General features: G+C 38.0%; 1 protein-coding gene across 1 annotated transcript; it reads left to right on the top strand.

Moving 5' to 3' along the window:
* Positions 1–1,455: 1,455 nt before the first annotated feature.
* SIKE1 (suppressor of IKBKE 1) lies at positions 1,456–12,997 on the top strand. Its single transcript, XM_028503037.2, has 5 exons — positions 1,456–1,704; positions 1,915–2,020; positions 3,076–3,218; positions 4,436–4,549; positions 6,973–12,997. The coding sequence occupies exons 1-5, from the start codon at positions 1,546–1,548 to the stop codon at positions 7,072–7,074; spliced, it is 624 nt and encodes a 207-aa protein (XP_028358838.1). The 5' UTR covers positions 1,456–1,545; the 3' UTR covers positions 7,075–12,997.
* The last annotated feature ends 1,582 nt before the right edge of the window (positions 12,998–14,579 follow it).

Raw genomic sequence — 14,579 nt, 5'->3', positions numbered from 1 at the left:
ATTCTGTTTTGGGCAAATGGGTGTATGAATGTGCTCTTTACTAAAACAGGAGGAGGCACAGGTTTAGAAGCAAAGATAATGATGTATTCCCAGACACTAAACAGTTCTTGAAACAAAAACGGCTCTCCAAAAATATTTGCTAAAATAATAAACAACAAAGAACAAAGTTTGACATACAAGCTTGACAAGGTAAATTCACAAACCACTAGAAGAAACAGCACAAGTCACTGCTGTTCTGGTTAAATTTATCCTCAAGTTATTAATTCAATTAAAATAGAAAAATAGGCAAGCAGAAAAGAATAGCTCTGTCTCACACCCATTGAGATGGTTATTTAAAAAAAAAAAAACAAGATAGCAAGGGTAGAGAAAAACAGAAAATATCAAGGATGTGGAGAAATTGGAACCCTCATGCATTGTTGGTGAAAATGTGAAACAGTGCAGCCACTGTGGAAAACGTTATGGTCGTTTCTCAAAAATTCAAAAATAGAGCCCTGGCCGAGTAGCTCAGCTGGTTAAAGCATCGTCCTGATATTCCAAGGTTGTGGATTTGATTTCCTGATTGGAGCACACGTAAGAATCAACCAATGAATGCATCAATAACTGAAACAAATCAATGTTTCTCTCTCTCTAAAATCAATACATTTAAAAATTAAATGCAAAAATAGAATTACCACGTGACCCAGCAATTCCATTTCTAGGTGTACACCCAAAAGGATTGAAAGCAGGGACTTAAAACAGACTTTTGTAGACCTGTGTTCATAGCATTACTCACAATAGCCAGAAGGTGGAGGCAACCCAAGTGTCCATCAATGATGAATAAACAAAATGTGATTATATACATATATTTTTTCAGCCTTAAAAAGAAATTCTATGTGCATGGATCTATCTTGAGCGGATTATGCTAAATAAAATAAGCCAGTCACTAAGTGACAAATACAATTTGTATGAGTCCACTTAGATGAGGTTCCTGTCTCTAGTAGAGACAGAAAGTAGAATGGTGATTGCCAAGGGCTGGCAGGAGGGTAGAATAAGGAGATAATGTTTAATGAGCACAGAGTTTCAGTTTTGCAAGATGAGTTCCGAGGATGTATGGTGCTGATGTTTGCTGAACATTGTTAATGCACTTAATACTTAACTATACATTTTAAAAATGGTTCAGGTGGTGTATTTTACCACAGTTTTTAAAACTCTAAATTAAAAAGAAAAAAGAACGAATAACAACCAACATCACTCAAAACCAACAGGGAAAGGAGAAATCCAGCCACACAGCAAAACGCAACTTGCCCACCAGGCCGTGGGAATGGAAAGCCAAGGGCGTGGCAAGGGCAAGCCTCCGCCTCCCTGCGGGACCGGGCTGCTGGGAAGCCGCGGGTGGGAGCTGGTCGTCCCCCGGGACTCGGCAGCCACCGCGCAGGCGCACATGCAGGCTGCCCAGACGCCTAGTAAGCATACCCGGAAGTGACGTCCGTGACTAAGACAGGTTCGGGGAGGTTCTGAGCTAGTCGCTCGGGTAAACAGTGTTGGGGTTGTGGTCCGGCGGTCGCTATGAGCTGCACCATCGAGAAAATCCTGACAGACGCTAAGACGCTGCTGGAGAGGCTGCGGGAGCACGATGCGGCTGCCGAGTCGCTGGTGGATCAGTCCGCGGCGCTGCACCGGCGGGTGGCAGCTATGCGAGAGGCGGGGACAGCGCTTCCGGAACAGGTCAGGCAGAGGGCAGGGGTCGGTGCCTAGGGGTTCTGGGTACTTGGCGGGTGGAGGGAGAGGTCAGGTGGGACCTCGGCCTGGAAATTATTCCTGGACCCGGCGCGGCGGTGAGACCTTTCTGCCCTGGAGCCCTGACTCTCCTGCCTCTTCAAGTTGCGTCGCGGCTGTTCTGTTTACGGCGCACTTAGTCTGTCTCTGTTCGTCTAGTATCAAGAGGATGCATCGGATATAAAGGACATGTCCAAATACAAACCTCACATTCTGCTGTCCCAAGAGAATACACAGATTAGAGACTTACAGCAGGAAAACAGAGGTTAGTCAGGCCTTTTTGTGTAGTTTTTATGATTTTTCTCATACCCAGTAAAATTTCAAGTTCTTGCAAAACTACCCAACTGTTTACTAAAGTGCATATGCTATATGTATTTCCAGGTCAGCACTTTTAGTAATAGAATTGTCCTGTGCTGGCCCAGTAAACTAAAGTTTGTTACATTACCCTTTTCGAAGTTGTCTCGTTGAGGTTGTATTTATAGGCATCTTGTCAAAGGGGTGCTTAGTAGAGTTGAATTGTTGCCTGGCTTATTTGGGCATTCCCCAGATGGAGGCTTGCATAACAAAAGTTAATATCCTCAAGGGATTAAAATTTAAAGTTGAAATATTCAAATATTCTAGAGTTAAGATTGAAATGGAAGGGCTAAAGTTTATACTTAGGATGTATAGTGTTAGGTTTGGGAAGTACATCATTAACAATAACAGTATGAACAGTTACTTGTATACCAGTTTACAGAGGGCTTGCACATACAGGGTCTGGCAGAAATAGCGCCCCTGTTTTATTACAAAACCATAGGCATGTAATTCTGTAACATGATAATATCACACTCAAGCACACCATTTGACATTTTAGGTGAAATGTTTAAATTAAAACTAGAAATTATTACACCCATATTATTACTCTACCAACCCCACTCAGGCAGGCATGACCTCTGCTGGACCCTGTGTGTCATTCCATTGTGTTCTTGTGTTTTTGCATTAAGGTAGATGAGCCAGGTATTGGTTATTACAGTGCAGACGGGAAATAGACTCAGAGAGGTTAAATGATTTGCTTAAGAGTATTAAGCTAGCAACTTGCAAAACTAAACTCAAACCCATGCCTTCTGTTTACAAATCCCACGTTTCTACCAAACTATGCTGCCTTGGTCTAGAAAGTTGTTTCACATTGACCTTAACTGTTGTGTTTTGTGGCCTTAAACACTAATTTACGAATTTGAATCACAGTATCTCATGGAGCGTCATAAAATTTCAACTATGAGAAGTTTGGCTTTGAGAGCTCTCTCTCAGGCATCACTGCCAAGTTATTTTATTTTTCGATAGAGCTATGGATTTCCTTGGAGGAACACCAGGATGCTTTGGAACTCATCATGAGCAAATACCGAAAACAGATGTTACAGCTAATGGTTGCTAAAAAAGCAGTGGATGCTGAACCAGTCCTGAAAGCTCACCAATCTCACTCTGCAGTAAGAAACTTTGATGAATAGATTCTAAATTAACTGAATTGAAATTTAGACATTGTTTTAGCTTGTGTGCCTGTTTTTTTTTTTAAAGAAAAGTAAATTTGTTTTCCTTTCATGTTTTTGTCACATTCACTGTTGGTTTCACTGTAGGTTTGTAAACATGTGAATAGAAAAAAGGGGTAAGGGGCTGTCAGGCCCTTTAAATTGAATAGAACTCAGGTTCCTTCCTGTCTTGTCAAGATCTGTTTCCAAAATGTTAATCAGTTCTTGGTTCTTCCACCAAATGTAATGCCAGTTAGTGTCAAAGGTGTTCAGGAAATACTTGATTGGTTATTATTGTACATTTCACTGAATTATATGCTCTTGGACATAAGGGGTATGAATTCATCTTTTATCCCTAACATAGTACCTGGCACATAGCAGGCGGTGAGGAAATGTTTATTACAGTGAACCACATAATATCATACTCATTAGGAGGGAGAAGTATGGTTTATATATATATGTATATTTATATCTGATTCTATATCTACATGGCAGAGATTCTACTGGTTGATTATGGTGACCAGGAATGATTCTTATACCTGAGGAGTACTTTATAGTTGTCATTGTATATTCACACGTTCTGCATCATGTAATCCTGGATTAATAAGTTGGTCCCTCACTATTTGCTACAAGTGGAATTTATGAAAAAATTCATCTTAGATTCCATGGAAAGCATTTTACTGACTTAACACAAAAGTCTTAAGGAACAGGAGTATTTTAAATATGTGGATGGCTTTCATCTGGAAGAGAAAAAGAAACTTTATTTCCTCTACTCTGGAGAAGAAAACTTGGACCTTGAAGGGGACCGATTTTAGTTCATAAGAAAAACTTGTTAAAAGATCATTCCAATGGTGGAGTAAGGTAGTTTGGAATGTGGTAAGCTTCTCGCCAATAGAAATATTCAAGTTGAAGTTAGTAAGTGCTTAGGGATGTTGTTCAACATCCAGGGGGTGATTACTAGAATCGATCTTTTGAAAACAAATTGTTTGTGGATACCACAAGATAACTTTATTATGGCTTCACACCTGAGGACTCAGGTTATAGTCAAACTCTTGCGTAAACTCTGTAGCATAGATTTAATGAACTTTTTAACATCTTAATGTACATGTTCTCATGAACTTTATATCTGTAGAAAAAATGACTTTTTAACCTTTTTTTGTGTGTTAATATCTTCACAGGAAATTGAGAGTCAGATTGACAGAATCTGTGAAATGGGAGAGGTGATGAGGAAAGCAGTTCAAGTGGATGATGACCAGTTTTGTAAGGTTCAGGAGAAACTAGCCCAGTTAGAGGTAAGATTGTTGCTGTTTTCGGTTCACAGTATTTCAGGGCGCTTTCGGAGTCTGGCAGGGATGTCACTGCTCTCCTGTCACTGCGGTGTATTGGTGTTTTCTGTGCGCTGCAGATGTAACGTTAAAACTCCGCACCCTTTTCAAAAAAGGAAATGTAACCAGCAGCAAACAATGAAAATGCCTACGACGTACTGGCTGGAAATTGAGATATCATCTTTCCAAGGGGGCTGAGTGTGGAAGGGACAAATTACATGTCAGTTAGAAATCTCTTGGTGGGGAGGGAAATATAAACGGGATAAATGGTATTGGGAAAAATACAGTGAAAAAAGGGACATTTGTATGTCCCCATTTGGTTCTTTTGGTTAGTATTTATTTATACTATATTCAGCAAACTGTTGTACAAAATCATGAAAAACATTCTCCCATATTGTTTTTGTGTATGAATTTTGAACAATATTGTGATGTTGGCTTCTTTGTTAATATGGATAATACTTTAACACAAGTATTAATTATTGGGGAAAAAATAAAAATAAAAAATCTCTCATCTGCCATAAAAGGAAGTCAACTAGATAATGTCTACAGTTGATGGAAAGAGATAGCAGTACTGGCATATTATTTAAAATAATAGAAGTAAATACTAAAGAAATAGATAAAAGTACTAAAAGTGGGTGCTTTTGAGAAACAAAGCCAAGGGACTACTGTCTATATTATAGGCTTGTAGTTTTTACTTTTATTTTTTAAAGATTTTTATTTATTTATTTTCAGAGAGGGAAGGGAGGGAGATAGAGAGAGAGAAACATCAATGTGCGGTTGCTGGGGGTTATGGCCTGCAACCCAGGCATGTACCCTGGCTGGGAATCGACCCTGGGACACTTTGGTTCCCAGCCCGCGCTCAATCCACTGAGCTACGCCAGCCAGGGCTTATTTATTTTTTAAGCTATTTTCATGTACTATTTTGATTAAAATGGAAATAATTCACAGAGAAAGGCCTGGAGTGTTAGTGCACCCATAAAATTGTTAGGGAGAAACGTCATTCTAGGTGGTTGGAATGCTGCTTATCACCAGATGCCATCACGGGCCCTCTGAGAAACACCAGAGGAACAGAAAGCGAGGGTCCCCGCTCAGAGGCTGGGGGAAGGAGTAACACTAGCACAGCAGGTCCTCGAATGACTTCATTTCGTTCAGCATCATTTCACTCCAACGTTGGTGAGATGCCACAGGAGCTGAACTCTCCTGTGTACTGTTCAGCCTGTGGTGAAATTAGTTTCTTCGTACATTGTTTTTGCTTAAAGTCACAGCACCTATTGATGACATTAAGTGAGAACTTACTGTACTTATATGATATGAAATGGTATATAAATGCTAGGAGAGAGACCCAAAGCACTGGGGAAAGCACTTTACATGGTACAAGATTTCATGACCGCAAGTTCTGACTTTTGTTGAAACCTGAACACACTACGGTTTAGCAGAATTTTCTGCAGAGAGAAGGATAAAGAGTGCTAACTGCCCTATTTGGAAATAAAGGGAGTGACAGGGTCCCAAGGAGTTAGGAGTTAGCTCAAATGATAGAACAACTTACGTTATGGAAGCAGTCCTAAGAAAACGTGAGACAAATGCTACTTTTTTTTTTTAAGATTTTACTTATTTATTTTTAGAGAGGGAAGGGAGGGAGAAAGAGAGAGAGAGAAATATCAATGTGCAGTTGCTGGGGCCTGCAACCCAGGCATGTACCCTGACTGGGAATCGAAACTGCGACACTTTGGTTCGCAGCCTGCACTCAATCCACTGAGCTATGCCAGCCAGGGCTGACAAATGCTACTTTTTACTTTAAGTGGAAAAAACATGGGCATTGATTGGATTAAGATCTCAGCAATACCACATCCCAGTTATCTGATTTTGGACAAGTTTTTGGAGTTTTGGGAGCCATAGTATCCTCCTCTTAAAGAGATATGATGTAGGAATAATATCTATGTAGGATACCCACGTGGTACCTGGTTGTGTGGCCAATAAGTAGTTTCTTCTCTCTCTTTCTTTCCTTTCTCCACAACTGTGGGCATCTAGGAGAGGAGCTAAGTGGAGTGAAAATATTACCAGGAATTTGAAAGATAGAAGAAACAGTAGTAAAACTTGGGGGAACCGTGACGAGTATGACAAGTAGTGAATTCCTCCAGTGGAGAGGAATCTTGTTCTTTTGTTTTTTGTTTTGTTTTTGTAGTCCTAACAGGTAGCATATAAAAATTGCTCATTAAGTATTTGTTCAAAAATAAATAAGTAGTAGATTAGGAAATTCTTACTTTGTTTCCTTAAAACTTTAAAAATTGAAATAGTATGCTTTCTGTTCCTGGACAAAACGATGTGTTCTGATGCTGTTTGAAAGTCAACATACCTGAAATAAACATATACTTTTTCTTTCTTTTTTTCAGCTTGAAAATAAGGAACTTCGAGAATTATTGTCCATCAGCAGTGAGTCGCTTCAGGTCAGAAAGGAAAACTCAGTGGACACTGCTTCTCAAGCCATCAAATAACCAGCTGCTGAATGACAGCTGGAGATTGTTTATTAAGGAAGGACGTTATCTTTCTATTTGAGCATTGTCCTTTCAGTGTCTTGCCTCAGACTTGATTTAGTGTTGATAAAAGAAATCAGGTGGCAGTTTAGAATTGGCAGTCAAAGTTGGCTGTCCACAAAACAGTTTTTGGGTGTGTCAGTGAAAATACGCACTGAATTTCACCATTCCCTTCTCTAAGAGACGATGTTTAATTTTCATTTCTGGGACCTCGATTTCTATAAACTGGGTTTTCAGTTCATTTTTGGTTTTTCACATCTCTGAATCTTTGAGCATTGTATTATAAGGCAGTGATTTGATTTTACATAGGATTGTAAATCAAAATTATGAAAAAATTTAAAGAGATTAACTTCTTAAATCTATTTGGCATAAACCCAGATTATTCTCCATTTGAGAAAAACAAAATTCTGCAGAACTAGATTGGCAAATTCTCTGATCTGTAATGCCGTTCACTTTCTATGAAGTTGTAAGTCTCTCTGGTGCTAAGAGTTTGCACTTCATGGCCTGTGTCTTTACTCTGAATTTGAGAGAACCTACTGCTAGTCTCCAGGAAACGCTTGAAAATAAGTCAGCTGGCCCTGGCCGGTGTGGCTCAGTTGGCCGGAGTGTCGTCCCATAACCAAAATGTTGCGGGTTCAGTTCCCCGTCCAGATGCATACAGGAGGCAACCAACTGATGCTTCTCTCTCGAGTAGATGTTTCTCTTCCTTCCTCTTCTCTCTCTAAAAGCAATGAAAAAATGTCCTCGGGTGAAGATAAAAATAGTAAGTCAGCTGTTTTTTCCCAATAGTAGGATAGTCATATGTTCAGAGAATGCTGAGAAATTAGTCTTGTGTATGTGGACATACACATGCACACTTAGTTCAAATGCTAAAAGCTTTTATTTGTTCTCTTTGATATTCATAATCAATTTTTCAGTTTTTTCCTACTAGGAAATCTTAAACTTAGGTGGTTTACCTAGCGTGAAGAGCATATAGTAGGTTTACTCACATCTTAGTTCTCAGGTACTACATTCTACTATTTAATTTATATATAATTTCTGTTTATATTTAAGAACCATCATTTACTTGGAAATCTTTCATTACAAGTACCAATAATTGGCTTTCATTTTAGATCCATTTTTCACAAGGAAGCAAGTTTTATCACTCAGTGAGAGTTATGTCACATTCATAGTGCTGTGCAGACAGCCAAGCAGTGTTGAGATTCAAGTGCTGAGTGGTCAGCCAAGCTCATTCATCATCTCATTCCCCCATCTCATTTACTCACATTACTTCATGTTATACTATCAATTTAGATTTGCTCCAAAAAAACTGAAATAATGAATGCTAGACCTGTCAATATTTTCTAATAACATTAAGCATCATAGTACATGAGAGAAGCACAGCATTAAAGAGTTCTGTGTTAGTGTTTTGTGTGATGTAAAATTTCTTTTGTACTGCCATAAAAAATTCCCACTAAAACAACAAGATCTCTCCAAGATATCCTAAGAGCATCTGATCCCATTGGTAATACTAATGAACTTTGCGTTCAGTAGTGAGCTTTAACGACTATGTATATGTTCTTTTAGAATTTATCAAGTTTCTATTCAAAGTCCTGCATAGAACTTGAAAAAAAAAAACATGTCTACCCCAAGTGTGGGCACCTTTATGTCACTTCCCAAGAGGTAAGTAAACTTTTAGCCCAGCCATTTGCCTTGAAGTATACGCCCTAAGTCCCACCACATGTCCTGCAATTCCAGTTCAGAAGGTAGGTCCCCTATGCCATTTGTCAGCTGCCATGGCCACTTTTCAGTGAAAGTGGTAGTCAGATGGCCCCTTGAAGTGAAACATGGTGTCCCTTTATCTGTCTGAGGTTCTTTTAAGTTGTTTTTAAAGTGCTGTGCGTCTCAGGATAGATGTGTTTGCCCACTTTTCCCCTGGCAAATCAAAAGCTTTAAGTCTGAATGAGTCTAGCTCTCAGCACTATACATGACATAAATTCTGGCTGGTGTTAATGCTTTGAAGATAATGTATCATTAAAATGCAAAGTAAAAGAATGTTTTTTCACTTTATGTAAAAATGTTTTCTTTGCAGTGGATGGAGGGACTGGACTGGTTTGCAAAATCAGTACAAACTTATCTTTGTAATAAAAACCTGATTTAGAAAATGTCAGCTAATTTTAATCAGTAATGAGTCTAATTACTAGGAAGTGCAAAGGTTTATTTTTCACATGTATAGCAACCTGTTAAGTAGACAGCATTTTCATAAATATTTTGTAATTAACACAATGTAGGCGGCAGTTAACTATACAAATAGTTGTTTTTGAAATGGTTTTAGAGATTTCCTCATGATTAGAAATCAAATTATGTGATTCCAGATCAAATTATAAAATTGAAATTAAATTTGGAAGTATCTTGAAAATGATTAAATATTACCGATATTTACTTTTATTACCTTGACTTATATTCTTAGACATAATTTGATTCAAACAGTGAAGGTCTAGTTCAGTGTTCCTCAAAACATGGTTCATCAACCTACTGAAATTGAAATTTGGAAATGGGGTCCAGAAATGTTTATTTACTAATCATCCCAGATAACTTCTTTTTAAAAATATGTATATATATTTTATGTATTGACCTTTTAAAGAGAGAGAGAGAAACATCAGTTTGTTGTTCCGTGTATTTTTATATATTCATTGGTTAATTCTTGTATGTGCCCTGATGGGGAGTGGAACCCACAACCTTGTTGCTTTGGGACAACACTGCAACCAACTGAGCCACCCAGCCAGGCATATTATATATTTTTAGTTTATTGATTTGAGAGACATTGATTTGTTGGTGCACTTATTTACACATTCATTGGTCAGTACTTGTATGTGCCCTGACCAAGGATCAAAGCTGAAACCTTGGTGTATCAGGATGACGCTCTAACCAACAGCTAGCCAGCCAGGGCCCCGATAACTTCTGAGGACACTTAGGATGCTGTACCTTTTGTCACTGTCCAAGAATGCTAAAGAGGCAGAGTCTTCAGAGCTTCGATGAACTACAGTTCACTCTACATTTCATAGAGCCTCCTAGAAATACATGTGGAATTGACAGAAGTGAATTTCTGCATCTTCCTAATTCTAGGATTCATTTCTATTTTATTTTTAACATCTCTGAAATTGGGATATGTCTTATACATGTAGGGGTTGTGGTGTGGTTGATTCTGCGCGTAGACAAAGTTGGTTTGCATCCCTAGTAGCATGACTAGGCAAAGGGCAAGCTCTTGATATTTCGATCAACAAACTAAGAACCATTTGAGGAAGGAATAGTTTAGTTGTTTTCTATGAATTTTTCATTAACACTTTCTTGTAAGATCAAAAAAGTGCCAGCATAAGAACTTGGAGGACAGCTGTATGTTTTCTATTGCTGTATAAGAAGTCACCACAAATTCAGCAGTTTAAAGCAACATCCATGTATTATTTTGCAGTTCTGTGGGTCAGAAATCCATGCAGGGCTTGATTGGGGTTCTTTCCTCAGGATTTCACGAAGCTGAAATCAAGGTGTCAAACGAGGCTCTGGATCCTCCCAAACTCATATGGCAAAATTCATTTCCCTGCAGGTATTGAACTTGTAGGCCTTCAAGGCCAACAGGAGAGATCGTGTTTCCCTTATCTCCCACTTCCAGACTCCCTCTCAAGAGCTCACCTGACTAGGTTAGGCCTAATCAAAATATTCTCCCTCTGATTAATCCAACTGATTACAGATCTTAAATAAACTTGCAGTAATACCTTTGCCAGAGGGAGATAAGAGTGATGTCCTAGAATACACACAGGTCCAGCCCATTCTCAAGAAGCATGTGCAACAATTCTATGATTCCCACATGTGGTGGGAATCAGAATTCTGCCTACCACAGTGACTTTTAGCAGCTTGGAATAAAATCCTGAAGACAACAATGAAGCACTCTTAGGAAATGCTGCATTACCAGTATTACTGGTGGGCCAAGAATAATTCTGTACGGAAAATAACCTGCATATCCATGAGCCAAAAAGAAATCCACCAATATATGCTAAAATTAGTGGGCTAAAGTCTAAGCAGAAAATGATATTTGTCTAGTCTCTGCATTCGTTTTCTGGAGTTGCCACAAGTCACCGCAAACTGGATGGCTTAAAACAAATATATTCATTCTGTCGCAGTTCTGGAGGCTGGAAGTCTGAAGTCAAAGTGTTGGCAAGGTGGGTTCTTTCTGGAGGTAGGATGGCTCCCATCCCCTCTTCTAGCTTCTGGCCATTCTTGGCATGCCTGCCTCAGTCTTCACCTAGTGTTCTCCCTGTAGGTCTCTTGTCTGAATCTCCCTCTTCTGAGGACACTGGTCACCAGATTATGGTCTACCCTGATCCAGCATGACTTCACTCTAACTTGCTTACATCTGCAAAGACCCTATTTCCAAAGAACACCACAATTCTGAGGTTCTGAGTAGATGTGAATTTTGAGAAGACACTCTTCAAACAAGTATGGTCCCGAAGTATCCCTCAAATAGTAATTATAAAGGGAAAAATAGTAATTTTACTATGAAGAATCCTGGCAGACATCACTGTATCCAGCTGATTAAGGTAATGTGACCAAAACAAAAAGGGTTTCTATGGAAAATAACCTCACATGGTGATATGATCCTAAATTCCTAACTGGGCATGTCATGGTGGGCAGTCACACCTCAGGCACATAGCTTCTTTAGCAAAAGGCCTATCTTTGCCTTAAGCAAGACATGTCCATTATTTCTGTGCACGTAGGTTAACATGCCATTGAAATGCCCCATTTCAGACCCTTCCTTCTAAAGCATAACACCCTCAAGAGAGCACATAATCTTAACTATCCAGTAATCAAATCCCCGCCTTGCTTTCTCCCACCTTCATGTAATCCTTACGATCCCTAATTTCAAGTACATAAAAGAAGCTGCACACTCATTCTCAGTCTGTTGAGATCTTGCTTCCAGGCACATCCTCTGTTTGACTTAAATTTTTATAAGCTGTACAGGTTTGGACATTCTTATGTCAACAGTAAACAATAGGACATTTCAACATGTACCCCCGGAGGATGCAATGAGTAGGGTATATCACCTCTGTAATCTTTCAAATAATGCATAACCTCAGTCTAATCAAAGGAAACATCAGACAAAAACAAATTGAGGGACGTTTACAAAACATCTCACTAATACTGTTCCAAAGCTTCCAGGTCATGAAAGACAAGGAAAGACTGAGGAATTGTAGGAGGGAGGAGGCTAAGGAGGGTAGGATCCTGGGTTTGACTCGGGGAGAAATGGGTATTAGAAAACTAGTGAAACCTGAATATACATTGTACTTCAGTTAATATTGTGTCAAGGTTAATTTTCTAGTTTTGAAAATTGTTCTATGGTTAGGTAAGATTAACATAGGAAACTGGGTCAATGGTTTATGGGAAATTTCCGTACTATTTTTCCAATTCTTTTGTAAGTAACATTATCTCAAATATGCATTCCCCAATTAATGAGGCTGAACATAACTTCAAATGTTTATTTGTACAGGTTTTTTAAATATAGACATTTAAGTCATTCCCTCTTTTTTCCTTTTCTTGAACTTACGTACTAATATATATTCATGATACTAATACGTTGTCAGTTTTATATTTTGCAAATATATATTCTTCTAATCTGTTGACTTATTTTGGAGTTGCCTCTTAGTGGAATTTTTAAAATATGGTCAAATTTATTAAAATATTCAGAAGAGTTGGGCTTTGCAAAGAAATTATAGGAATACCCTAACCAACTTACTTTGATTTTTTTTTCACTTTATACTCAAGAGAGTGACACATAAAAAGTCCAGGTCTAAATAAGTTTAAAAGAACTCTTAATAAATATAAAAATTCTAAGTAATAAAAATGTCAGTAAAAATGTCAACATTTTCTTTAAGTCTTTGTCATTTTTCTTTTTTATTGTTTATGCTACTATAGTTGTCCCAATTTCCCCCAACATATTTTCTCCTTGTGGTGCATAAATAATGTTTCATACAATCAATACTGTTTTAGATTTAATTAAGTCTAATTCATTTAATGAATATTTATTAAGCACTTATTTTGTCAGTCACTGACCTATATGTACAGGGTACAATGATGAACCAAACAGAACTGAAGCTTATACTAATGTTCAGAAGAATAATTAAATTCATAAATGTGTTAATTTTGGATGGCAATACATGTTATGAAGATAATAAAACAAACTAATGTTTTTTAAAGTGATGGTACTAGTAGGTACTTTAGAAAAGATCTTTGCAAGGAAGTAACAGTTGAGCTGAAATCCAACTGAGTGACAAATACTGTATGTGATGATTTGGGGAAAGAGCATTCCAGGCAAAGGCAACAGTAAATGCAAAGGTTCTGAAGTAGAAACGAACTTGCAATGTACAAGGAACCAAAAGGGCAGTGGAATTGAATCACGGTGAACCAGGGTTTACAAACCTAGTTAGGACTAGGTCATTTTGGATATTGTAAGCCATGGCAAGAGTTTGGATTTTATTCCAACTGCAATTGGTTTTCATGAAGATCTAATTTAAGGTTACCTAAAAATATTCTTTTGCTTCACCCTTCCCTCTGTCTGGTTCCCAGAGCCAAAATCTTATGGTGGTTACTTTTACCACAGCAGCTTAGCAAGTCCAACTGATTCTAACATTAAATGCAATGTTGACATTTTTATAGGGAAGGATTATATAAATCTTTTGCATTCTTATTTAAATTTGAATATTACGTAATCATTATTCTTTCTTATTTATTTATATAATGTATTTTAACTGCTTGGAGGATTGTTAAAGAATAAAAAGTTTTGGACTATCACCTGGGCTGGTGTGGCTCAGTGGATTGAGCATTGGCCTGTGAATCAAAGGGTCACTTGTTTGATTCCCAGTCAGGGCACATGCCTGGGTTACAGGCCAGGTCCCCAGTAGGGGATGCTCAAAAGGCAACCACACATTGATGTTTCCCTCTTCCCCTCTCTAAAAATTAAATAAATAAAATCTTTTTTAAAAAAGGTTTTGGAGTATAAACTTCTAGGACTAAATTTTAATTACATACCTTTTTTGAAATAATAATTCTTTTGAAAGTTTTTGCTTTAAATTGTCTCCTGTCCTGAAGTCTTGAACATGGATCCTTTTACCATCTACTATTACCATAATTTTGTTTCCTTTAACTTCCCTAAATAGGAAGGACATTGTGTTAGAATAAAAAGTCCTTAAAATTATAAATGAATATAGTCTTATTTTTTAAAAACCTCTACATTGACCTAATTTTTCTTATGTCACAGAGAACTGACAAAAATCTCGTCCTTCACTTCTCAAGAAAACCTTATAAGTGTGTAAAGGATGCTTACTTTTGATTCTCAAACAGATGCCAGAGAAGTGTGTGTATTGAGATTATAGAGTGGAAAAAACAATTTCAATTTCATTGTTGACTTTAGCTTCTCAGAAAGGTTATGCTAAATAACC

This window comes from Phyllostomus discolor, chromosome 14 (genome assembly GCF_004126475.2).
Source record: "Phyllostomus discolor isolate MPI-MPIP mPhyDis1 chromosome 14, mPhyDis1.pri.v3, whole genome shotgun sequence".
In the NCBI taxonomy this organism is placed as follows: Eukaryota; Metazoa; Chordata; class Mammalia; order Chiroptera; family Phyllostomidae; genus Phyllostomus; species Phyllostomus discolor.
The sequence above is the reverse complement of the archived record's forward strand: the minus strand, read 5'-3'. Positions and strand labels throughout refer to the sequence as shown.